Below are 27901 nucleotides of genomic sequence, written 5' to 3'. Positions count from 1 at the left end.
AAAATCGCCATATGAACTACTCAAAACTTTCTAAAAATCGATTGTACTTTTATCCCATGGAAGCAGTATTATTGCATAATAGCAGGTAATTTCGATATTATTTGCGTACTTCAGACCACGAGGTTTTCTTATTCAGTGTTAGGAATCACACGTTAATGATAAGACCTCGTTAAGCCTCAGCTCGCACAAGTTTCGACTTCTGAGGGTTGTCGTTGGTGGAGGTGAGACAGCTGGTTAACGGAAAAAACAAAATTTAAACAGTTTTTCCAAACAGGTTTATGGATTAGGAAATACCTACTCTTTCCATAAGGCTTCTTTGATGAGAGCTCCCTGGATCAATCAATACGACAATCAAGAGATCATTTGCTCCAGTACTGAGCGGCTTTGAACCCACAAAAATTATCATATACCGACTGATACTATACGTTGTTGGACAACATGTATGCGGCTTCCTTGAATTTTCTCCTAAACCAATGTTTCTCTCTGTGCAAGATATCAGCTTGGGACCACTCGATGTTGTGTTGATGGGTCCACACATGATCTGCTATTCCTGATTTGCTGGTTTCCCCTCGCTGTGTGTGTTTCTTGTGCTCGGCAATGCGAACATTCAATGGCCTCCTATTTTCACCAATATAGGATTTTCCGCACTCACATGGTATCCGGTAAATGCAATTCTTAGAATCGCAGTCCGCGTTTGGTGGCCTGGTTTTCGTGAGGCTGCTACGGATAGTGTTACCGAATCTGAAGGAGGTTCTGATGTTGTACTTGGAACCAATTCTTCTTATCCTCTCCGATAATCCTCTAATGTAGGGAAGTGCAAGCACTGGTTGTGACGGCTTCTCTTCCTTGCGAGGTTCCTGCTGTCTTCTAGCCAAAGTCTTTTCTACCATCACTTTGGAGTAGCCATTCCATTGAAGATCATTTTTGATGATGTCTAGTTCCTTTTCGATTGTAGATACTAACAATCGAAACGTCGTGAACTAACGTGACTTGGAATCTCTTCACTTTTTATTTTTATTTCCTTTTTTCATTTCTGTATTTTCATTTATTCAATTGTTCTATTTTTACTTGTATTTTATTTCACTATTATTTCATTCATCATGAAACATTGTCACCTTCACCTTCACCTTCAAATAAACTCTGAGATTCAGAAAAATATGCATTCTTAGCATTTTAGAAACGTTCTTGAGAATTATCGACGCAAGTTGAATAGGACACTCAAAAAAATATTGTCAATTTCAAAAATCCAAACTAACACTGCATCGAGTCTTTCATAACTTTACCTGATTATGGTTTCATATAAATATTGAATGTGGAAATGTTTGAGAATGGTTAAACATGGGAATATATCTCCTAGTCTCTCCTCTAATAAAAATGCTTTGATTTTGGTTCATTTTATTTGAACTAAATTGATTTTAATCTCTTCAAATTTATCTCCAGATATATTTTATCAATATCTATAGTTCTGATAAAAAAGTTACCATACACAATTTATCATTCCAGTTTCTCTGTCTCTGTAATTCAAACTCGAAAGAGTATACGAGCGTAGAAATGTTTGCGATATTTTGGCAAAAACTATGTATTACGGAACAATAAGTGGAAAGGAACCATCTAAAATTGACTATGATTACTTTTATTACTTCATATTTAGGAAATGATATCCGGCTCATCAACATAATAATGCAGTAATGGGTTCCTAGAGCGTGAAAGATTGTTAGGGGTCAAGTGTTATGTTGTGCATTCCACATACAAAACTACTTTTGACACTTGGTACGTTAGTCACGTATACGTATCTGTATCTTCGCATGTCCTACCACTGAATATACGAACTCGTAAATGATGTTTACAAAGAGATCGAAATGATATGTTCAAGAACCCACACGCTGAGTATTGTAAATGATGTAATGAATATAAAGGTGATTCATTAGTTGATCGGTCTCAACTGTACTTTCACAGAAGACTTGCGGTTCATCTGTCAAAATGAATACAATAAAGACAAAACGTCGATGTCGGTTAGATCAGGAGTATATAAGTTGACTATTGGCTCTTGCCCAAAACTGTACATTGGCCAAACAGGAAGAACATTTTCTCAGAGAATTAAAGAGCATAGAAGTAGTTTTGTGAATAGAAAGACCAATTCCACATTTGCAAGCCATATTCAAGCAGGACATGACGTCAATCATGAATATAACGGGTTACATTTAGAAGAGATGAGTTTGAAATTGATTCTTTTAGAATGTTTATAAATAAGTAGATTTGAGAATTCAGATAGTTTTTTCAATGAGGAAACAGAATTAAATAACTTCCCGGTATTGAATATGTTTTCAAATGTGGAAACCGGTGTATTACATACTAATTGGCTGGGTAAAACGCAAGTACTTGAAATTTAGGTAGGTACTTCAAATTCTAATATATAAATATATATAAAGCATCGAATATGTAGATTTAGTCAGTAAATACACGCCCGAAGGAGACATTGTAAGGCGAAACACGTGTTGCATTTTGAAAAACCGTTTTGTGAAAATCTCACAATAAAATGTTTTTTTGAATAAGTTTTTGAATTAATTCGCATTTCATCGGAATTTGAAACTGTAGTAATACACAGGTTGTAAAAATGATTTCATAATATCTTGGTAAAGTCATCAAAATATCGGTTCAAAATAAAAGGTGAGTAATAGTATTTTGGTGCCTAATTCCATTATTTCATAATGCGCGTTTATACACGTACTACTCATTTCAAAATAGTGTTATTGACAACCATAACGAAATCCAATATTGCATGCAAAATATCAATAATTAATCAAACAATGCCTAATTATTACGAACACCCACTGTTAGTAATTGCTAGTCGAGAGGTGTCTACAGTTACTCCGATGTTATGTTGGAAATTATTGTTTTTGTTCTATTCATTGCAAGAAATTTGGTCCGTGAGTAGTCAGTCTATGTACTTGAGAATGAAATTAAAAAAAATATCATTAAAATTTATGAGGCAGCAACTTTTATAGACAATTTTATTTCTGTATTGTTTTGCACGAACTTGCGTCAAGGATTTTGTAGGCTGCAGCGATGTCAGTCGTCACACTTGACAAAATATATGTATCACTTTTTTATTCACCCGCAAATTCCGTGAAAGTTGAGTGTTAGCTGAATTTTATGGGTTTATTGATTTTTGTGATTGACCGGATAACGAATAATGATGCAAACATGTAGACCGTTCCTTTCATACTTTATTTTCGATAAGTAGTAATTTTAACATCATTTCTTACTAAAGTGAAAGTTTCACGGTTATAACTGAGAAAAATCAATTCAATTGTTGTCATAATCTTATTCAGGGATTAGCCAACTGAGTGCTACTGAAAACGAACCTTACAAGTTTCTCGAACTGTTTTCTGATATAATATATTTTCTCCTAACGGAATTAGATGAATTATTATTTTCCAGTGAGAACAAATAGCCTCTCATAGTGCTTCAACTGATAGCTTAAGAGTTATCAATGAATTTGAATAAGTTGTTTAGGTAACGTTTGTTTGAAGGTGATTGACAATGTTTCATGATGAATTTCACTAGTTCGGACTTCCATTGTCTACTATATAAAATGATTTGAAATCCCTAAAACAAATAAAAAAGAAGAATTAAAAATGAATAGCTGAAAATAAGAATTATATTAACCAAAATAAACCTGAAATGAAATAATAGTGAAATAAAATACAAGTAAAAATAGAACAATTGAATAAATGAAAATAAATAAATGAAAAAAAAATAAAAATAAAAATAAAAAGTGGAGAGATTCCAAGTCACGTTAGTTCACGACGTTTCGATTGTTAGTATCTACAATCGTCTTCGGGTGATGACTGGACTGATTCCTGAGAGATTCCTGAGAGATGACTATTTATAGGTCATTCGAGTACTTTCACTTATCCCCGCTTTCCATTTTCCGCTTCACTGGTTCCGTGGGAGATGACCGTTTTGACGGGAGTTGGCCATTTTTCGCTTGATGATGGGTTTCCATATGTTGCGTATTTCTACGCTGGCTTGGCTGAATACGTTGTTGGACAACATGTATGCGGCTTCCTTAAATTTTCTCCTAAACCAATGTTCCTCTCTGTGCAAGATCTCAGCTTGGGACCACTCGATGTTGTGTTGATGGGTCCAAACATGGTATGCTATTCTTGATTTGCTGGTTTCCCCTCGCTGTGTGTGTTTCTTGTGCTCGGCAATGCGAACATTCAATGGCCTCTTAGTTTCACCAATATAGGATTTTCCGCACTCACAGGGTATCCGGTAAATGCAATTCTTGGAATCGCAGTCCGCGTTTGGTGGCCTGGTTTTCGTGAGGCTGCTACGGATAGTGTTACAGGATCTGAAGCAGGTTCTGATGTTGTAGTTTAGGTAACTTGGAACTAAAAAACAACTTAGGTTACAGATTATATTATATCAGGTTCCAACACTTTCAATCAATTCATAATGGATGTTGTACCCTTTAAAGTACTCTCTATTTCTGATTCATTAAATATCTAGTTTTCCAAAATATCTTCTACAAAATCGTCATCAGCTCTTTGAAAATAATGTCAAACGTTTCGTCAACCTACCCGATGTAATAAAATCATATATTTTGCTCCTCACTGACCACTATTTCAGTAATCTGATTGAAGCAGGACCAGAAAAATATGAGTTTGTTTCTGCTTTTCTTATTTCTCCTGTAATCTAAATGTATTGGTCCCATCATAAGTTTCATTTGTGGTTAATTTTTCAGTTGACAAGAAAGTCAGTTTTTGCTGAACTAATTATTACTAATGACATAATTCCATTCTGAGAAGAAATGCCAGGGTAATTCCGGATAAACAAGTTATCCTTATGTCAACAAACAACGAGTTATTTGGAAATATTAGCACTTGATATTTTTTTAATCAGTGGCCAGGAGATAACTGAAAACTGAGAAACAGAGTCTTGGAAAGAGATAATTCCTTTATTTTTCCAAAATAATCAAAAATTTTGGTTATTGAGTAATTATTTCAGTTTGCATTTACATTCAAAGTCAAATAATTACAAAGGTTACTAACATGAAGTATCTTTAATTATTTTAAAGTTTGAAAATTTAATCTGAAAACTCTCGATGGCTATATCTGAGCAACCAAATAAAATACTAGAAATCGCTGAAAACGACTCCCATTATAGAGGAGAAACAAAATGATGTAATAGCTAACTTGTTTTCACTTAGCCCCACAGCCACCCCAAAAGATTTTCCTTTAGTGCTTGTGTTTTGTCCTTGAAAAATGCCGTTGTTGGTTTTCAAATTGTCACCCTGTATATCAATTTTTTACAAATATTTAAATTTATTATGGGTTTTCATTGATAAATTAACATTTTTGGATAGATTTTTTATTTTTATTTAATATATTCATTATCGGATGTTTTGATTGTAAGTCCGATACATATGTTTTCAAATGAAAATTAGAAAGATATCTAGAGAAAAATGCCTTGTTGCTTGCTTTTTGTTGCTTAAATTTTCATGATCATAATAGTTGAGAATAATTGAAAATACTCTAAGATAATTATCTTATTGAATATAGTTTATGAACATGTCTTCACGGAGCGAAATAATTCCTTTCTTGTTACGTTACAGTTTCTTTTACGATGTTGAGCAGTATTCATTACTGTGGTGGCTATCTGAGTTTGATGATACTCATCATTCTTACTGCTGAACTAACTATAAACACTGTTTTGCACTTATTTAACTAAATCGAATCGAGGATTTCATCCTGATCAACAAGGTGTATAAAGAAATATTTTGATTAAAGGCTTGAACTTTAAATTTTCTGCAGGTGAGGTTTCTATTCAAGATATCAGTTCTCGCGAGTTTGTACATACCTACCCAACTAAGCCTTATAAAGTTCGTGTTAGAGACCATAAACGTCAAAATTTATAACCAGCAGTTAGAAGTTATTAGAAATTAATTGATGTCGGTTAAACAGGTGTCTTGTACTTGGAACAAATTATGAAGGCGCGGAAATGGAAACGATAGATTTATGTATGAAAAAGGGCCATTAATAACATTTTATGAGTAATTCATTAGGAATGTGCAGAGCGATCCGTCGGAGGTCAACGCATGTTGAATGGGATGCAAGTCATAAATTAAAAATGAAAGTGAGAAAAGATTTCACTCTTGAAGTGACTGCAAGATTTGCATTGTGTGAATGAACAAATTGAAAGCGACTCAAGCCGTTACTTTGTGATATTGCTTCCGCAAAATGGTTGAATAATGAATGATTGAATAAACAATTTTTCGAATAACCATTTCGGAGATTCCTAACATATGAAGCATAATATCCCAAGTAAAAGACTTATTGGTTATATTTTTTATGAATTGAGTCTTTCATTTCCTTTCCTATGAAAAATGCAATATATACACAGACTTTATTGTTCACTTTTGAACTCGTGAAAAACATATCTGAGATTTTGAGAATTTTTTTAATCATCATCCCATCGTCATCGAGTTCACTTTCTAGTTTTTGCAGTTTAAACGTTATTTTCAATAAGGATATTTATAATTTCGATTTTCACTTTCCCAAATTCCAGATCAGATGCCATCAATTACGATTCAAATGCCTTCGATATCGTTTTGGTTGTTTTCAGGGTTTTGCCGTGGTCTTTTTTGGTTACAATCTCCAAACGTTTCAACTACAACCGCGGCAGTCATCCTCAGTGGCGTGGTCGAAGTACTCTTCTTGACGTATCAACTGAAGAGTTGTGGCATGGTCGAAGAGGTCGAAGCCTACATTCCTATATTAACCTTCGATATCATTCGTCACTGAGATTTCGACATATAACTGTTGTCCTCGCAGTAAACACCAAGATGATGTTTGCCGCGGTAGCAGACGAAACGTTTGGTACTTCAGATTCTACTCGACCACTATCGTCAAAGCCTATGGTCATGTATGGTATTTTCGTTGTTGACAAAAACTCTCTTAATTCAAAAATGAGTTTGATGAGGATCTTATGGCTTTAAACTTACGTAAAAAAAAGGTTGATTCTCAATCATTATACTCACTGAGAGTATTATCTTTTCCTGTCCATCGGTCTATACTACATTTTGTAGTATGTAGTAGATTATTAGGATCATTACTATTGAAAAAATTGTTGAAAATTACTCATTACACAAACAAATTTGTAGCTCTTTTATGTTTCTGTCTGTTAACGAAAGTTGAGAGAAAAAGAGTTTATCATTTTTTTATTTCGCTAAAGAAATCAACCCTATACTATGTAATCGCACATTCTTGATAACGTTATCTTTCAGGGAGAACTAAATACGAACTATTAAGCCGTGGTGAAAAGGAACTCAAAGTACCAAACATTTTTTCTGATACTGCGGCCTATATCTTCAGTAACTGACTGCTCAATCCTTGCTGAGAATTCGAGATACTAACTTCGTCCTCACAGTCAACGCATACACCACTGAAGATGTATGTCGGAACAACAGAAACGTGTTGTACTTCAAGTTCTTCTCGACCACGACAATTCTGTTCTCTTTATTGACTCTGGCATATATTCCTGTAATATTATATGCAATCGAAACCTTTGATGTTTTTGAAGCTTATGCTTCTGAATTGTTGAAAGAAATTGGTAGAAGAATGACGGACTCTACCTATGACAACCGAGACTATTCATTTTTAATTCAAAGAATCATCATCGCCATTTAAAGGGGTAATGCCACATCGGTATTGGGCACAGTATTGGTACTCAAAAATTAGATTAAATATTCCTATGAACCACCCAAATGGAGTAAGCAAATTGACTATTTTCCGATTTTCTCAGAGGATGCAGGAATTATCATTTTCTCACAACTCGAAAAGTCTTCCATAAATCTATCCAATTAAGTTTCAAGCTTCAAATTCCTCATGCTGCTGATCCACTGATGAGGAGAATCATCGCATCCGTGATTACTCGGAAGAAGACAACAGTGGCGAACGTAGCATCGACAACTACAACAACATTAGATCAGGAATACATTTTTCAGTCAAAACCTTTGGGATTAGTATCAAAGAATTGTGGTTAGACGATTCATCTGATAGAGTTGTGAACACAGTCTCCTTAAAAAGTCAGGTTCGAAGTTTTGCCTGTCGATTCATGGATCATGTGCATCAAGACGCCAACAAGAATTGTCAAGTAATGAAAAACAATGAAATATAAATTTTCATGACAAAAATAGAGATATTGTGACGACCGATAAAGAAAAGTCTTGGATGGCTTTGCCATAGAAATGAGGGTTACAGTTTTTCTCGGTTTTTTCTTTTCGTTGCACAATTGAAATTTAAACTCAATACAGTTCATTGTATGATTTTCTCTAAAAATTTTTTTACAAAAACAGTTTCGCTATACAGTAGCTTACTCAATCGTAAAATGATGGATCATTTTATGCTTGAGGAATTTGAGTTTCGAATTTGCTTTCGAAACCTATATTTGGAATAACGCAATCGAGAAAAATGGAGGGTCAAGAGGTGTCGCGCTTGATGTTTTTGAAGCCTTTGAGCGAGTATGGCATGAGGGTTTGCTTGCTATGGCTTGGTCAAACGATGATATGGCTTGTCGGATCATTTTTGTGTATGGCTCTTCAGCTTCCTGAAAGAACGTTTCCTGCAAGTGGCCGTCGATGGATATCTCTCGAATACTTTTACAATCAATGCTGGTGTTCCCCAGAGATCCATATTGTCTCCAACACTCTTTTTATTGTATATCAACGACAATAATTTAGTATATTGCTTTGCTGACGACAGCACACTTAACTTGTCTTTCCATTTGGATTCTAGGACATCGGTTGAGGATACACATCTTCACCAGCAGCAGGAGGTTGCATATCGAATTGGGGTGATAGTAACCAGGTTTTCTTCAAAAACACAAATGTCTCTGAACTGGATGTAATAATGTCAGGACAGACAATTCCGCTATTTGAAAAGTTTGTTGAGGGTTGAAATGGACACCAACATGTCTTGGCACAATCATGTCATCGTAATTGTCATGTCATCAAAAGTTTGGAACACTGTTCTGAACCCTTAAAAGGTACATACATCATCATCATCAACTTCATATATAGGTCCTGAACCAGCTCTGGGGGTACCAAAATCATTGATACGAAACCAGATGAGGACATGGACCAATAAGAAGCACACAGAGTACTGGACATAAGTACCTGGCAACAACACAGTAGAACCTTCATTAGGGAACCGAACCGAAAGAACCGAAGAACTACTTCAATATAGTAGAGATCGGTTCAGAATAATTACAGAGTTACTAACCGGTCATTGTCCGCTTAGAGGACACCTGAATAAAATGGGGCTGTATAACTGAGACCTCAGCTGCAGATTATGCAACGAATGGATAGAAATAGCTCTACACATCTTATGCGAATGTGAGGCATTGAATCACATGAGGCAGGCAATATATGGACGTACAAGAATATGACGAACATCCAACACGGAACCTGTACAAACTAGTACAGGGAACGAGACTGATGGAATGGGTGTCATGAGAAGATGGGAGAATAAACGCAATAAGCCCAAGAGGCTGAAGTCTTTTCTGGAGACTTGGACTAAATGGACAAGTCAGCTCCCAAAGTAAAAAAAATATATACCTCATCAATTTTTGATACTTTATAAAGCTCAGATTTCTTTGGCGTACTCTTCTCGCGTATGGAGCCCCGCCCCTAAGCATATCCTAAAGCGGCTGGATTCCATCCAGGAAAGAGCCATCTGTCTGATTGGAGACACGAACATCACTAGAAACCTTGATAATCTGGAACGTCGAAGAAAGGTTGGAGTTTTGTCTCTCTTTCCTGAGAACGTTTTTCTAAATGAATTCAATCTCCAGCGATTCAAATTCATCGTGAATCGCTACTTTCGCACAGGCACCGATCTCAGACCGCCTGAAGATTTTCGTGTAGTGCTTGTGTTTTGTCCTCAGATTGTTCGAAAAACGTTATTAAATTGGGTCTGCTGCTGCTATGTACATCTAACATTATTATAGTACATGCCAACAGCTGGGAAATATAGGAAGCAAAATTGAGTATGAACTGGAATTAGAAATTTTAAAAATTTCTATTATTTTCTCGTCATAGAAACTCTACCACAATTAACGATATTATGTTTGATTGAAACTCCCAGTTGAATAATTCATGGAAGTTTATCGTATTCATCTTATCAGCATTGTATCGTTGTCGTCACTCTTCAATCGATTTTTGTGTCCGTTCGAAAAATCAAAACTCACAGTCAGTCGGCGTATTCAATTTCTCTCATTATAATAAATATCCATGTCCGTTATGTATGTATGCTAATAAGTGGTTCGATATAAATCATTTAAATATGTTAATTCGATTTATGCATCTTATGATGTATCATTGCACATGTTCAATTTCTTAACAACGGACGTCTGGAGATCAACGGTGTTATTGTTTATAGTTTTATCGTACGGTAAATATGTTTTGAGATTTCGTCTGGACGTCGAAAACCTCTCTCACATTTTTTTAAGGAGTTAGAAATAACAAAATATGGAAATGTATTTGTCCAGCAACTCCTTAATTCTTGACAATTTCAAAATAGAAATGCAATCCCAATCCCAAGAGGGCGAGGTGATGATTCTTGGATTAAATTCCATAGCGTTTTCGAATTGAGAATATTGATTTTGATTTTTCACACGCTTCATATTAGGTTCACCTGTATGTATGTATGTATGTTTGTATGTCTGTTTGTATGTCTGTTTGTTTGTTTGTAACTCTCAAGCTCCGGGACTGTATTGACAAAATCATCGACATTATTGCTTGATCTATTCGCGGGCAGATGGCGCTGTACGTAACTATCGACATTATTGCTTGATCTATTATCGGGCAGATGGCGCTGTACGTTACCTCATCGACAGGTTTTTCGAAAGAAAATCAAAATATTAAATATAGTGTAGAAAACTAAAAAACACGCTTTTATAGCATATGAAAGTAAAAAGTAAATATAGTTTTGAAAAACTAAAAAAACATGCTTTTAAAGAACATCGAACCAAAGAGTTTTAAATAAATATAGTTTGAAAAAACTAAAAAACACACTTTTAAAGAACATCGAACTAAAAAGTTAATTTTTTTTAAAAATAAGCTTAATACAATAACGATTGAAAAATACTAGTATTATTGTGAAAAAAGCGTGGGCGCTTTGTGCCATATTTTTTGTATATCTAGCGCCTACGCTTTTTTCACAATAATACTAGTATTTTTCGATCGTTATTGTTTTAAGCTCATTAAAAAAAATTTAACTTCTCAGTTCGATATTCTTTGAAAGCGTGTTTTTTAGTGTTTTTATATTTATTTTTTTAGAGAACTGATTCTTCAAGTGGCTATTACGTTGGATTCGAAACGCTGCATATATTATATTCAGTTAGAAAAACTGTTTACCCCAACAAGGACTCCGTTCTCTTAATTAAATAAATTTGAACATTTTCAGTTCGAGGTGTAATGATTTGAACCTCAAAGGAATGGGAGGCTGTGCTTTGCAGCAATGGTCCAGTTATCATAGTAAGTTCACCTTGGAATTTGAGATAGCCAGCTCTAAACTCGTATAAACTTGTATATTGATATCCTTAAAGTTTTTTTCAAAACCTACATATGGTAGGGTGTACACATTTTTTGCAAATTTTTCGTTTTTATGGGTTTTTCGTTATTTTTATTCATTATCATTATTGTAAATGAATGAATTTCTTACAACGTTTGTTTCAAAAAAATGTTTATACGTTGAATCCTTTTCGAGATAGAGGTCAACCGGCAGTCCCGGTGTAATACACACCATACAATGTGTATTAATTATTGGTAAATACATAATTATTGATGATTTTCATTTACTTATAACTATAACAATACATTCAATAATTATTTTTAATCAAGTACCAATTTATTTAATAACACTCACCTGCCCGTGTAGTTATAGAATTGTTAAGGAAAATACTTAAATTTATATTTCAATTCTAATGTAATTCATATTAACTCCTTGAATAAATGAATAAAAAAACTTCCTCACCAGTGTTTTTATTAAATATTATTCTATATACTTATGATTGTCAAAATTGAGAAAAATCAATTAAAATTACAAGAACTACAACTTATTTGATTTTCCTATTTATCTCCCGACCGCTGTAGTATTTCAAAGTCGCCTTCGTATTGTCTTCAACGACATTTGTCTCCAGGTCTTCCATAATTTCGATGTCAAAGGTTCTGTCTTCATTGACATCGCTATGACATGGTAAAGCATTGAGACAAGCTTGCCCATTACACTGGCCACAAGCAAATGTTATCAATATATATTTAATCAATGAAAAAAAGTATTAAATATAATGTAATATTTGGGAAAGAAAGTTTTTGGCTTTCTACTACTCCATCTAGATACAAAAAAATGTGAGGGAATCTTCCAAAGAAAGGAAGGAAGCAATCAATTTTGAAAGAAATTACTCTATACACAGATGTGTAGATCATGCAAAGAAGTAACTTTCAGACACAAACTAGAAGAAAAAGCCCTTCTGAAACAGCTTGTTTCATATAAACATTGAATTACACGAAAAAAATATATTATTTCGAAATAAATACTGTATATGAACACTGTATATGCCCAGTTTGTATTTCAATCATTCGTTTTGGAATTAAATCAGACATCACTTGAAAGATTTCTACACACTATACTAAATGAAAGGTAAAAATTTCACTTACATGGAACACTGTCATTCTCACTGGTAGACATCCGATGTTTCGCCGTAAGACACTTGCTTTAGGGCTCATCAGTACCAATCTGGAAGAAATCATAAAATAAAACACACAATTCTTTCATAAATTGCGATTTTTATGTGATGGAATAAGTTTGATTTACTTATGTCATCGATGACATAATAATGACATTCATTCACTCTTAAAAATATAACCCTTTCAATTTATAATGTAATAGTTATTGATGATAGAAATGAAAATTATTAATAAATAGGTATTTATCAATGAATAAACTTTATATGGCGTATATGGCACAGTAAAGAGATAAATACCAAAACTTCACTGTTCCAGGCTATCAATGTTTCTCGTGATGAGATTTTTCTATATGTAATCTAACAGTCTGACGATATACTTCGAGGTAGACCTTTTATGGATGAGCAATATGCTAAAGAATGTCTTATTTGATGTCTCTCATGTTTTTAACCTTCCACAATTTGAAAAATAAATAGATAAATATCATTGAAGAATCTGTGCAAGTGCGTAATAAAGGAAAAACACGAAAAGACAATCATATGAACCTTTGAAAAGTTCAATAAATAAATAAAAATTTACTGCGGAAAACGCATCTTCTGGAAATAATATTTTTCTTTCGGCAAATGTCAAAGGAATGAAATTCGATGGTCTACCTAAACACATCACACCCCGACGACTCAATTCAGGTTATTCCCATGCGATCCATTTCCAGAGAATTAATTGAAATTCACTTTTTACCTACCAAAAATATATATGAGGGGATTATTAGAGTTTCCCCGTTTCTTTGGTGATAATTTCTCTCACATTCCGTTTTATTGCGTGAAATACGGTCCGGTATGCCCAATACTGTTATTTATTTTTTCATTTTAAGTATTCACTCTGCTAATTTTTTCTTACATGTAGGCGAAATTATGAAGCCTTATAAAATATCTATTCAAATTTGACTACATTCTTCCTGGCATAAATAACTATTGGGCTTGCAAGTATAAACACTTACTCTCAATAATTTACACCCATCTATGAATCTTATACCAAACTAACGTGTTAGGAATAACACGTTAAAAGGTAATACCCCGTTAGTCCTTAGCTCGCACAAGTTTCTCAACTTCTGAGAGTTGTCGTTCGTATGGGGGACACAGCTGATTAACGGAAAAACAGATTTTAAACGCGAATTCATCGCGAACATGATATATAGTTATCTGCAGAAAATTTGGCTGAAAATCGGTTGGCGAGCTTTTGATAGCGAGTGAAGATGTGCGACAAAGAGATCTGAGTGAACTGGTGCGTATGACAAAAGAGGATGCAGCATTGCAGCTGCACGCGGTGCGTCCCTCGTATGAAAGAGAGTGTGCGTGCATTTTTTTGGTTTAATTGAGAAGGATAGCGATCGACTAGTGAACACTGAGCATTATTCTGGAGCAACTTGGGTGGTAGACTTGGGAATAGATACTATAATCCGGACATTTTGATCCTTAATCAGCGGTAAAAGGATTGACATGCACCTGGAATTACATATTTGTAATGAAAATCTCATAAATGATGTTACAGAATATCACAAAAATAGTATTTTTTTTTCTCGATTTCTGTACAATAATTCTTTGAAGAAATAATAGAAAGCTACAATAGACAACACACACAAGTGAGCGTCATAAAGAAAAAAGTATTTTTGAATTTTGAATGAATCATAGTCTGGACAGGTTTTTTTAACACGCTTTTATTAGTTTCACCTGTATGTATGTATTTTTGTTTGTTTGTTTGTAACTCCCAAGCTCGGGATCTGTATTTGACAGAATTATCGACATTATTCCTTGTTTTATTCGCGGGCAGATGGCGCTGTATGTAACCTCCTTGATAAAATTCGAACTCACTTCATGTATTTTTTAATTTGAAAAAAGTATTTTTTTTTTATTAACGCTCACGCTTGCTGCCTTATTTGTAACTGATTGTAGCTGATTTCCAGGCTCCCTCTCCGGAATCGGAAAATATCAATGGTCATTTTTCTAAACAGTATACAGCTGATTGATCCCAAAGTTTAGATAAAATAAATATAGTTTAAAAAGACTAAAAAATACACTTCATAGAATGCAAAACTAAAAAATTAAAAATAAATATAGTTTAAAAAACACGCTTTTGAAGAACATCGAACTGAAAAGTTAAATTTTTTTTTTTAATAAGCTTGAAACAATAACGAACGAAAAATACTAATATTATTGTGAAAAAAGCGTGGGCGCTTTCTGCCATATTTTTTGTATATCAAGCGCCCGACGTTTTTTTCACAATAATACTAGTAGTTTTCGTTCATTACTGTTTTAAGCTTATTTAAAAAAAATATTTTTAGTTTTTCAATTCGATGTTCCTTAAAAGCGTGTTTTTTTGTTGTTTTAAACTACATTTATTTCAGTCAAGCCTCTGGCGATTAATTTTTTAACGTGCTATTTTGCATATAAAATATTTTTCAACAATTTAGTAGTGATTCAGAACTTTACTGTAGAACTATTTTGCATTTGAAGAGTGTGCGTAGTCTTTCATCATATATAAAAAAATGGATGTTTGTTGGTTGGTTGGTAAGTGATAAACTTCTACATCGCTCAACCGATCGTGATGAAACTTGGCATGTATAAGTAATTTTTCATAGAGAAGGTTTTTAGGCTATCAATTTTTCTGTAACTCGCCACTAGATGGCGCTGTAGAACAATTTTTTGAAAACACTGTTCTACAACGCTGCGCACGCCTAAGTTCGTTGATTCTGATTCTGTCAAAACATTGGAACAGCAGCGATACAGCAACATAGTACTAGTATTATCTAATTTTTAAAAAACTAATATTTGAGAATACCGTAATACCGTTTTTCTTCGAAATTCTGATGAATCTTCATGAAAGTAAATGAACGGTCTTTCATATTTATATGGTAAATAAATCATTCAACGAACTCTACGTACTCACATTTGCGACCTGGCTATGGTAATGTCTAGTGCCAAGCTGTCTCCTAGTACATGAAACATACTTTACTTTCATTTCATCATTTTATATGCGAGATGTTAGAGTTTGAAATTAGAAACTTATCTATGTGTAGACTGTCACATGTCGCTAATATTGATTATGTTGATAGGATATGCAAAGAGAAAAAGAAAGAGGATGTGTGGATCGGTTAGAACGTAGATTTTCTCGTATTGGATGTAAATTAACTACGTCTCATACCCAAGCGATATTTTATTTATATATTTATTTAACTTTCAGGTATGCACACTGACTTTGTTTGTCTTTGGAAACTGGTGAGTACGTTTATTGCGCATTGACATTCGATATAGTATTTACTTAATAATTAAATTCCAATAAGGAATGCTGTTGAGCGATCTCTGCAACAGTATCATAGTTTACGATTCCATTTTTCATAATGTTCAGTCACATGAAAATATTCGAATTTTACGTAAGCTAAGATCATTTTACTCTAGAACAATAAAAAATGTATAGTGACAGTATCTTAGTTCCACTGACAGTAGAATTATAGGTGCTCAAGATTATCAGACTCAAGTTTTTCCGGGTGCATCGAAACTTTCAAATCTGTATAAGTAAGCAGATTGCATCAGAATATATTGCATTGATGAATTAACACTATTTTGTGACAAACGTTTGCAACTATCAATTGACCAAAAATATATTTTCGCTAAATCTTCAACCTTGAAAAGCTTTCAAGTTCTTTGTCGATATAAATTTTCTACATCATACAAAAAAACTCAATGCCAATTATGAGTAATAAAAAATCTTTGTGGAAAATTTAAAGTAATTTCACTTATTATGTTTCATTATTGTGCTGCTTCTTACTGTATTTTGGGTGTATAACCTTTCACAATTATGCCTAGGCAAAATTTATGAACACTCCAAGTTACTGACTAATTGGACTATTCAATGGTTTATATTATGCAGTATCTTTTCCGGGTTAACAGTTAGTCCTTTATTATATTTCATCAGACCGTCTGCTGAGATACCTTTGTTCAATTTCCAGATTGTGAAAGCATTGACTCCTTCAAAAATGCCTCCGAAAGAATAATATTCTTCTGATACGATACAAAATTAAACCAACGAGATCAACATTATTCTGATAATGTTCCTCCATTAATTTCATTGTCATAGTGAGAATTACACCAAAAACAATTCATCGAAAACTATTCGCCGAAACACATACAACTGCAACACAAACAACCTAGCATCGCAACAAAAAAAATCTGTCTGTTTTTCCGTTAACCAGCTGTCGCCCCTTTACGAATGACAACTCTCAAAGTCGAACCTTGTGCAAGCTAAGGACCAACGAGATCTTACCTTTCAACGTGTGATTCACAACAACTGATTCAGAACAAATGTGAACATGAATTTATCCAATAATTGAATCATTTCATATAGCTTCCATTCGGTGAATTGTTTTTCGGTTACATACTCCTGATATTGATAATAAAAAGTCTGTCACTGGGTCGACCTGTCCACACTTGAGTAGACAAATTTGCCAATCAGTCGAAGTCGAAACCAAAATGTTTGAAGAAGACGTCATTATTGCTTGTGTAGCGTTTGCTATTATTGCGTCTATATCTTTCGTGCCACTGCCAGATTTATTGCTATCCTTTTTTTCACTTCTCTTGCTAACTGACTTCGAAGATTTTTTTATTTTCTGTTGTACCACTTGCTTTTCTATGTTAAATTCATTGCCAGTTCCAATCTGGGCATCGTACCTCATACTCCGGTCTATATATTCTTTGGTTTTAGTATTCTAAGGATTTATTTTCAGTTTCTATGCTTCAGTGAACGTTCTTACCTTATTTTTTTCCCATACCATATTACCATTACAAACTACTCGCCATGCCACCGTCAAACTGATATTTTCTGAATAACATTCGGAACTTTCACCTCAAACACCTTTTCATATTTCTCGAAGGGTTCTGTAAAAAAATAAGCAATTTGGGTAAATTATTTTTGTAAATGTCATGTCATGTCATGTCATGTATTTGTATATGAAATGTCAGAAAAAACAAAAAACGAAGGACGATTGAATGAAATTTGTTTTTCCCAAATTATTAAACTCTAAATAGAATTGAAGGGGTTATATTTTTAGGAGTGATTAATTTTTGGGAAAAGAAAAGTTTTTGGCTTTCTACTACTCCATCTTGATATAAAAAACAAGGATGAGGGAATCTTCTAAAGAAAGGAAGGAAGTAATCAGTTTTAAAATAAGTAACTCTATACATGGATGTGTAGATCATGCAAAGAAGTAACTTTCAGACACAAACTGAAAGAAAGTCCTCCTGAAACAGCTACTTTCATATAAACATTAAATTACACGAAAGAAAGAATTCTTTCGAAACAAATACTTCTATATGAACACTGAATTATACAGAAGATACTTTTCTCTACTCAGTTTGTATTTCAAACATTCGTTGTGGAATGAAAATCAGATATCAGATAACTTTCAGTTTGTGTCTAAAAGTTACTTCTTTGCATGATCTACACATCCATGTATAGAGTTACTTATTTTAAAATTGATTGCTTCCTTCCTTTGCTTGGAAGATTCCCTCATCCTTGTTTTTTGTATCAAGATGGAGTAGTAGAAAGCCAAAAACTTTCTTTCCCAAAAATTAATAACTCCCAAAAATATAACCTCTTCAATTCAAATAAGATTCCTCTTGGCTGGGATTAAATCAAATAGGTGAATGAATGACATTACGATGTCATCGATGACATAAGCAGATCAAGCTTATTCCGTGACATTAAAAATCGTAATTCATGAATGAACTGTCTGTATTTTCTATAATGTTATCCAATTTGGTACTGAAGAGCCTTGTGGCAAGTGTCTTAAGGCGAAACATCGGTGTATACCAGTAAGGGTGACAGTGTTCCATGTAAGTGCAATGTATTACCATTCATTTAAAGTAGAACTCATGTGAATGATATCTGATTTTATTCCACAAGGAATGTTTGAAATACAAACTGAGTAGAGAAAAGTAGCTTCTGTATAATTCAGTGTTCATATAGAAGTATTTGTTTCGAAAGAATTCTTTCTTTCGTGTAATTCAATGTTTATATGAAAGTAGCTGTTTTAGGAGGACTTTCTTTCAGTTTGTGTCTGAAAGTTTCTTCTTTGCATGATCTACACATCCATGTATAGAGTTACTTATTTTAAAATTGATTACTTCTTTCCTTTCCTTGGAAGATTCCCTCATCCTTGTTTTTTGTATCAAGATGGAGTAGTAGAAATCCAAAAACATTCTTTTCTAAATAGAACTTTGCTCAATTCAATTATAGTCGTCATTCATGAACGGTAGTATGGCGAAGAAAATTAACTCAAGGAATTAGGGAAATGTGATGTGGGCAGTTAGTAATGCGTTTTGGAGCGGGGATGATGCAACTACCTCATAATTCATCTTCATCACAGCGGTAGTCAGTCACCTGTTCTTGTCCCATAAACAATTCAACTGATTCAGCCATTTTTAATTCTTGTTTTTTATCATTTTTCCTTTGCCTTAGATACTTGTGTTTTATGACTATATATGAATATATGTTGATTTGATAATTCAAAGTGGGGAAGAAGTCATTTATACCCCCAACCGCCCTCTCCAAATATTTCTAGTGGCTTGCGCTGGCTTATCAAAGCCAGCGCATGGAGTCCCACAAGGCAAAATTGTTTCACTTGTTTCTTTTCTTGGTGTACACGGCCCAAGTAAGAGAAAAAGTTAGTTCTCTACGCGGACGCCACAGCCCTGCTGGCCAGATCTACCAGTCACCACCTAGTCAGAGGTTATCTGCAACAACAAGCGGACCTAGTCGTGATCAACCTGGACGAGAGTCCAGCGATACTATCCATCCGAAGGAGGGCGCAGCCAGAAGGAAACGTCGTTTTCAATGGACAAGAGGTTTCTTTGGGCAGTGAAAGGACAGTGCTTAGGGGGGCACCGTCCTTCGATTGTTCAAAGGCATCTTTTGCCCATTGATAACGACGTGGAATAAACGCTTTCAGATACATATCCAATCAATACACCTACGAAGACCTGGATCTTAACACCCGTGAGAAATCACACCAAAAACATCTTCGAGTGAATTTGGACACACCCTTAGCCAGAGCTGCGTGAGTAGGGTGCTAATGCCGACTGAACGCCTCCCCCCACCCCTTTTGACCTTGAGACGTCACACGACCTTGAATGACGTCACCTAACCTTGAACGTCGTACACGTAGTATGAGCTTGAATGCGGTGTTTGACCTTGAGTGTGGGGTTTGACCTTGACGTTCGACACTTCGACTACCTTGAGCTTGCTCCATAGCATTGAATGTTGACCTTGAATGAAATCGTGACGTGTACAGAATATAACCTTGAACAGTGGGCGTTCGGCGTTGTCCCCTCCCTTGTTGGTAATTCCTATATAAGTTCAGAATATCGTATGACGTCACCTAACCTTGAACGTCGTACACATAGTATGAGATTGAATGCGGTGTTTGACCTTGAGTGTGGGGTTTGACCTTGACGTTCGACACTTCGACTACCTTGAGCTTGCTCTGTGGCATTGCATGTGGACCTTGAATGAAATCGTGACGTGCACAGAATATAACCTTGAACAGTGGGGTTCGGCGTTGCCCCCTCCCTTGTTGGTAATTCCTATATAAGTTCAGAATATCATGCTTCCACATTCAGTTTAGACACTCGAAAATACCCAAATAGGTAAACAGAAGTATTTGTCGAATTCCAAAGTGGAGACAACGAGTATCAACCCATCCGAGAGGGCGTTTTCGTCAGTGAGGTGAATATATATTTTATTTTAATTAACCGTAATTTCACTATATTTATGAATATGGATAATTTGAAATTTGACATTGAAAAAATTAATTTTTCTATAATTCAACAAAGTGAAGCTTTAGAGCAGAAACCTATAAACGCTCTGGTTATTGATAAAGAATATAAAATTGAAAAAATGTCAATGTATTCCACACGATATGGTAAATCAATTCAAGTAGTTTTATTGGATGAGGAAAGTGATACTCCTTTTAAAGCATGGCTTCCAAAACGTGTCACAGAGCAATTAACAGAAGACTTCATTCGTGAAGTGAATTCATCCAAAGCCAAATTCACACTTACTTATATGGGTCAAAGTTCGCAGGATTATCCTGGTGCTAAAACCCGATCATTGATGAAATTCAATGTTTTAGATTGAACATTTTGAAATTATGAATTTTTTTTTGTAAATAGTGAAAATATGGTAGATTAATATAAAATATGTATCAACTTGGTCACTTCATAGACATAGTCAGATTTCAAGTGAGTATTTTTTTTATATTATTTGCAAACTAATGAATGCCATTTATGAATTTTCAGAACTCACCATTCTATAAATATGTGGATGCAATATTCAGCCCAAGAGTGGCCGGAAGCAGTGGATTTGGATTCCGCCATAAGAAAAATGGCTTGGGAGATGGCTGATCTGAGTTTTGATGCTCTACATTCATCAAATTATGATTTGAGTGTATGTTACGATGCTGAAGAGGTGCGAAAACTTTTGGAGCTTAGTGAGAAGTATGAACTCGGTGTGGCATTGTGTCATAAATATTCATATGGGAGTAGAAATTTGGATGAGTTCTGTGAGTTAATAATTGAAGCAGACTTGAAACATTTTCTTCAAGACATATGCACCTACCTACCGCAAAATATCATAGAGAAATATCAATTGGAACCACAGAGTCCCAACCCGCAACTGGAAGAAGCGATAAATGATGGTGTTGTAAATATTTGAAATCTGTTGTATATGTTTGTGAATAAAATAATGTTTCAATCCATATTTGTTTGTATCTAATTGTTTGGTGAATAAAAGATATAACATAATTATTGAGTGTTCTATTATTCATCAATATCGAATATTTCATAGCATATTACATGTCAATCTTATTACAATCCAGTTTGAACAGAGCCATTAAGAGCATTATATGATAGAACAGCATCGTGGAGGATGAGTGCATATACTTTGGTGTTTGCTGGAAACTTCACCTTGCGTGTTTCGAATTCTATTTTGATGTCGACAGTGGATGACTTCATAGCTTCGGGTTGATGGGAGCAGTCGATAATGAATAGTGGGTTGTTGCGAAAGCTACCAATATCCATCATCGGTTCACTCATAGTTTTATAATAGTAGCTACGTTGGAAGTTTTCATATGCATAGTAAGCTGATGAGTCTAACTTCTTGTCGAAATCCAGATTCCAACGCTCATATGGGTATACTTCAGAGTTCAGAGATAGTCGAATATTATTAATATTCACATGTGTGAATTTCGTTACATCTTTTGACATATTTTCGGATTGGTCGGTGTTTTGAAAGCCGATGATGATATATCGTGGTCTTTCGAGGCTGCTGGTTGTCTTCACCGCCCATATATCCGAGGATGTATCACGAAGTGTGGGTAATTCATAAAGGTCCCACATACGATAAGCCACCTTCACTTTAGCATTATTACCATTTTTATTTATGCGATTCAATAGTTTCAGTTTCTGTCGATCTTCCGGCACAATGTGCCTGATTCTCCATTCTATTTTATTGATTTCCAAATCTGCATCGACTTCTCCAATGAATGAATTTTTGAATGAGCGAGCTATAATCAAAATGAGCTCCTGCTTCACATTCATTATCCCCTTATTGTAATCTTCAGCAAAACCCATGAGATACTTCAAGGGTAATTTACCACTAAATACATTGCTAACGGAATCGAATATATCTTGTTTATTCACATCGAGTCCCCATCCTATCGGTAGTAGCGAATTTGCATGCGTTTTTCCGAATGATATCATCGTTTTCATTGTGGTAGTTATGCCGGGTTTTCGAACAACAACCACTTGCTCACCACCCATTTCATAGCGAATTTCGTCGAAGAGAAAGGCGAGAGCATTATTGGATAGGTAGCACCGCTTTGTGGCATCAGATGGTGTGAACTTCCCCTCGATATAAATGTAACTATCTGCAATATCGAGTATGAGATCTTGATAATTGATTGGAATTCGTATTTCATCTGAATTTTTGTAATATGGTGAACCATAAGGCTTATATGTATGCTCATGAAGGCTGATGAGGGAATGGTCGAACATGGGCTCCTCGAACACTTCCAATTTATCACTTGTGGTGATTGTCGCCATGTTATTACTATTTTTTATATCGCACCTTCAAGCCAATAGATTTGAGAAAGTTCAGGCTACTAGCACTTATTCTATATCTTGACCGTTTGGCAGATATACGTGGAATGAATCGACTGCTGGATTTTCGCTTCTTTAAATGCACATGATCATAGCCTCCACCAAATACATTATGCTGACTCAACTGCTGCCGCTGCGGCAATCGCTGACTATTGAAGCACAACCCCATTTTTAGAAACGATAATCGCAGAATTTATAGTTCCATCAATGAATATCGCCTGCTCAGCGTTAGGAAGTAACAAATACTGAGTAACAATTTGATCAACTTCAGCTTTATATTGACTTTTTTCACAGATGATCATCGCTCACCATCGTTTTTGCTCGATCGTTTGAATGCTTATCGAGGGTTGTTTTTTCAAATCAGATTGCAGCGATTTGATATCCTTATCCATATGCTCATACTTTTTTACAAATTCTACTAATTTCAGTCCAAGCGTAATGAGATCTTCCCTCACTGATACGGAATATTTTTCTACTCCATCTAATTTCAAATTAATTTTGTCAATATCAGTATCTAATTCTCCTCTCATCTTTGAGATGTAAAAACCGACATATCCTCGATTAACACAATCCGTACTCTCTTCAGGCTCTGCTATATTTTTCAAACGTTTATTTTCCATATCAAAGTTTCCATCGGTTGTTAATTTGAAACCAACTCCAGGCTGCCCACGCAAAACAGTATTTGAAACTGCCTTACTTCTGCGACCAAACTTATCGATGCTTCCTTTACTCATTTTCTTTATGATACACTAATGACAGTCATCGATGTTCTGAATCAACGTATGAGAAACGATGATTGTTACTAATGACTGTCGTCGATGTTGTGAATAAATATATGAGAAATGATGATTATTATAGCTTTATCAATTCCAATTTGACTATTATTTTTTCACCATTGAAATTGATCAGATTACCATTATCATCCAATATGCGAAGAGTGATATTGTCGAGGTACTGACGACCACCAGGTCGGATTGGCATATAAATAATATTTTGTGGCTCCTTGGTGAGTTTGTAACCGGGCTCTACATCAATATCAAATTCAAAGATGCTATGGATTTCATCGCCATTCGAATATGCTCCAGCTGTGACATTACAATCCACACGAATAATCCTCACCTTATTGATATTCACGGGCAATGTTGATTCATGTATTTCACCACAATTGAAAACATTGTCATCGAACCCTAGAAGTTCAGCAATGCTGTTTTCATGTTTGAGATGAATGTAATATTTCGATCGCATTTCACATTTCAGAGTGTTGTTGTTTGCACGTAGGAGAAATACTTCGTCGATATTTTCTTCAATTCCATTTTCTAGTTGCACTTCTTTGGATTTCATGAATCTTTGAATCACCTTATTAATTTCATCAATTTCATATGCCCCAGGTGGAATTTTTATAATAGTGGGGGGTGAGATAATTGTCTTCGAATAGCCGATAACATTATTCTTAGCATCTACATTGAATATGGAATTGTAGGAGTAGAAACCATGTAATCCCAGACCATAATTACTATTGGTATCCAATTCGATGGGTGGGTAGAAGTTGGCACTCAACTCGCTAGAGTATCCCGACAATGAAAACGTGCGTGACATGACTGACGAATTTTCGATGATTCATGTCTTTTTATTGCTAACAGCAGAAATTGTGGACCAATCGTCGCTTTTTCGGTGGTCTATCCATATCATTATGTGTGACTACATTCACATCATTCACTTTACAATAACAACAAAAAATTTTTCTTGTAGGTGGACCATCATTCATATCGGAATTACTACTGCTACCGCTGGAATCATTGTAATGCTCTTGACAGTACTGATACTTCAAGACATCAATATCATTTTGTAGGTTTTGTGGTAACTTATCCCATACAGATGCAATTTCATGTGATGCACACCCAATCAACACCTCTTTCGGCATATCAGCGAGTTGTTCTTTACTCATTTTTTGTAAAGTGCGTACTCTGGAATATGCGATCAATGAATGACTCATCCTCTTGATACTCTCCCTATCCTGTACTGGTGTTAACTCCATGTCTTGTTCTGAAGAAACTTCAAACACAAATGGCCACACCATACTGTGTTGAATCGTTGTTCACGCTTATAGTTATATGTGATAGTATTGATAGGATTCGAACCCATATAAAAATAGTGAATCAGTTCTTTGGGAGGGGGTAAATCGCCAAAACTATCAAAATATTTTATCGAAGTTCCCCTTTTTCTATATGCTACCCAATGTGTCCCTTGACCATGTCGACTATCCAAATTTACTATGGCAGATTCATATCGGAGTGGTCCTGATTTTGGTAAATCGTCACGCATATATACCCCCCGAAAATATGGAATCGTCATTTTCTTAGCGTAATAGTTGAGGTCGATATTGGAGAGAGCTCTTTTAGGTAGCAAATTTATGAGTTTTTTGAATTTTGAGGTTTCAAATAGACTCCTAATCCTTTGCGGTAAGGCTTCAAGTAGATACCACTTCCTTGTTTACCTATAGCAATTGCCTCCATGTGTTTATTATGGCGATTCGTCTCACTCAACTGCTCCCTACTCGCTTTTACTGCTTGAACTGCTTTCGTTATACCAGCAGTAGCACCGGCTAAACTACCTAGTGCTGATAAACCAGCAAAAATTGGAATGAGTGGTAGTATTCCACCAATTTTAGGAATCGGTATGATTCGCGGTGTGCGAATTTTCTTTTTCCCACCTGCAGCCCTCATATATTTGCGTGCTGCTTTGAGTGCAATTTCAGCTGCTCTTTTAGAATTTTTGACAACAAATTCACTTCCACCCGCTTTGTGTAGAACATCACGCACTTTCTGAACGATCCCAGAACCAAAAGCTATCACCTTAGAAGCTTTCAATATTTTTTTAACTTTTTTTTTCTTAATAGAACGCTTTTTCTTCGGAATGTGTGACTGCTTGGGAGATGAGTCACAACCCATACCAAATCGGCGTTTCCCTTTCATTATATTCGTAACTAGCCAAGCAGCTCCTTTTTCTCCAATAGTAGCGTCTTTTGCTTTGACACGATTCCAAGCACTTTCTGCAAGCTCCTTATCCGCTATGTGTCTAGCTGCAAGATTATCGGGGTTCTGTGAATATGCAATATCGTGTTTTTTGCATGCAAAATCCAGCTGATTGACACCCGAATCACCTCTCAACAATCTTTTCTGCAATTTGGTGCCCGGACCGCAATACTGATAGCCAGGTAAGTGTAATTCAAATGGTAGATTATTGATGAGGGAATTGATCAATCCTCTACCAGTTTTATTTGAATGCAATTCAGTAGATCTGCATCGACTCATAACCCCTATTTAAATAAAGGAATCGATGTGGAACCCTGCTTATATAGTCTCCAACTGTCATACAATGCGCATATTGAAGCAGAAGCAGCAATTTTCCATCGATAATTTCGATGAAAAAGTGGGTGGTGGATCGGGAAGCGGTGTCAAACAACGTCACGGATCTTTACTTCCACTTTCTATTCGCGGCCTGATTATTGGACCTTCTAACTGTGGCAAGACAAATGTTATGATTTCTTTGCTAACGCATCCTCTAGGATTACGATTCGCAAATGTTTATCTTTATTCAAAGTCTCTTTATCAACCTAAATACGAGTATTTACGTGAAGTATTATCTCCAATCGAAGGGTTGGGTTTTTACACTTTTGCCAATAATGCAGGTGAAATAGTAGAGCCTTCAGACGCCAAACCTGATTCGATATTCATTTTTGATGATGTTATGTGCGAGAAACAGGATGTTATACGATCATATTTCAGTATGGGTCGTCATAAAAATGTGGATTGTTTCTATTTAGCCCAAACATATTCACGAGTTCCGAAACAATTGATACGAGATAATGCAAATTTTATCGTAATGTTCAAACAAGATGATATGAATCTCAATCATATTTTTTCCGACCATGTATCACCAGATGTAACATATAAGCAATTTCAAGATATGTGTGCGAGATGTTGGGAAGATAAATATGGATTTTTAGTAATTGATAAGGATCGAGAAGTGGTAAATGGACGTTATCGAAAAGGATTCGACGCTTTCATATATCCTTGACGTTCTTGAAGAATTGAATCACTTGAGTGCTAGATAGTGGAGATAACACTTCATTATACAAATTCTTGGAGTGAATTATGGAGGGAAAAAATGATGATGAAATATGTTTAAAAAGAAAGGTAATTGAAGCAACGGATGCCGTTCGGAAGAAATTCAATTATATCAAAAGTAGTCGTCTAGGTGATCAATCAGCACTCGAGAGGATCTATGAGCCAATAATAACACCTTTGAAAGTAATATCTGCCAATACTGAAGGAGCATCTCAAATGAATCAAGTGATGCAGAAAACAAAGCCTGCTACACCATTAACAGCCAAAACTATAATTGAAAGTGAGTGGAAACCGAAATTTGAAGGGGCTTCCTCGAAGGATCTTCAAACCTCTCAATTGACAACTTTAGATTCACAATCGCCTAATGTATTCGATGATGGTGATGAAGTACAAAAGCATATAAAAAAGTTACTATCAGGAAATCCCTCTTACGATACAGTCTTTGGAGTACACATGAACACTGAAACGGGAAATTTACAAATGGGAGTAGCTGATGTGGAATTTATCGATGAGAAAATTGTGTTTATGAAAAATGGTAAAACTATTGGCTCTTATCAGGGCACTCCAAAACTATATAACTTGATATTCATGAAAGTACCATCGAGAAATATCCCCTCTTCCGATATGACCACATATGGTGATATACTCAAATTAACAAAGGCTGCATATAAATACAATGAGAGAAAACAAGGTCTTCTATCGAATAATTGGAAGAAATATAGAGAAATAATCCTACCATTATTATCCAATGGAAACCCTAGTAGAGAAGGTGCTGGCATGATCAAAATACCCACCCAGAAAAAATATATCAG

General features: G+C 35.1%; 1 protein-coding gene across 8 annotated transcripts in view; it reads left to right on the top strand.

The window, feature by feature from the left end:
• RhoGAP19D (Rho GTPase activating protein at 19D) overlaps positions 1 to 27901 on the top strand; it is a 521267-nt gene that overhangs the window by 287061 nt on the left and 206305 nt on the right. For 5 of the 8 annotated variants that reach the window (XM_074180174.1, XM_074180177.1, XM_074180172.1 and 2 more), the window contains exon 2: positions 15992 to 16026. The exons of the other annotated variants lie outside the window; for them this stretch is intronic. In XM_074180174.1, coding sequence (XP_074036275.1) covers positions 15992 to 16026 — 35 coding nt within the window. The remainder of the gene's footprint in view (positions 1 to 15991; positions 16027 to 27901) is intronic. 8 annotated transcript variants of the gene reach the window in all.

The sequence above is a fragment of the Leptinotarsa decemlineata genome, unplaced genomic scaffold (genome assembly GCF_025532065.1).
Source record: "Leptinotarsa decemlineata unplaced genomic scaffold, Ldec_3_MD MMD2_tig00026294_RagTag_RagTag, whole genome shotgun sequence".
NCBI classification, from domain to species: Eukaryota; Metazoa; Arthropoda; class Insecta; order Coleoptera; family Chrysomelidae; genus Leptinotarsa; species Leptinotarsa decemlineata.
Note: the sequence above shows the minus strand (reverse complement) of the source record. Positions and strands in the feature narration are given on the sequence as shown.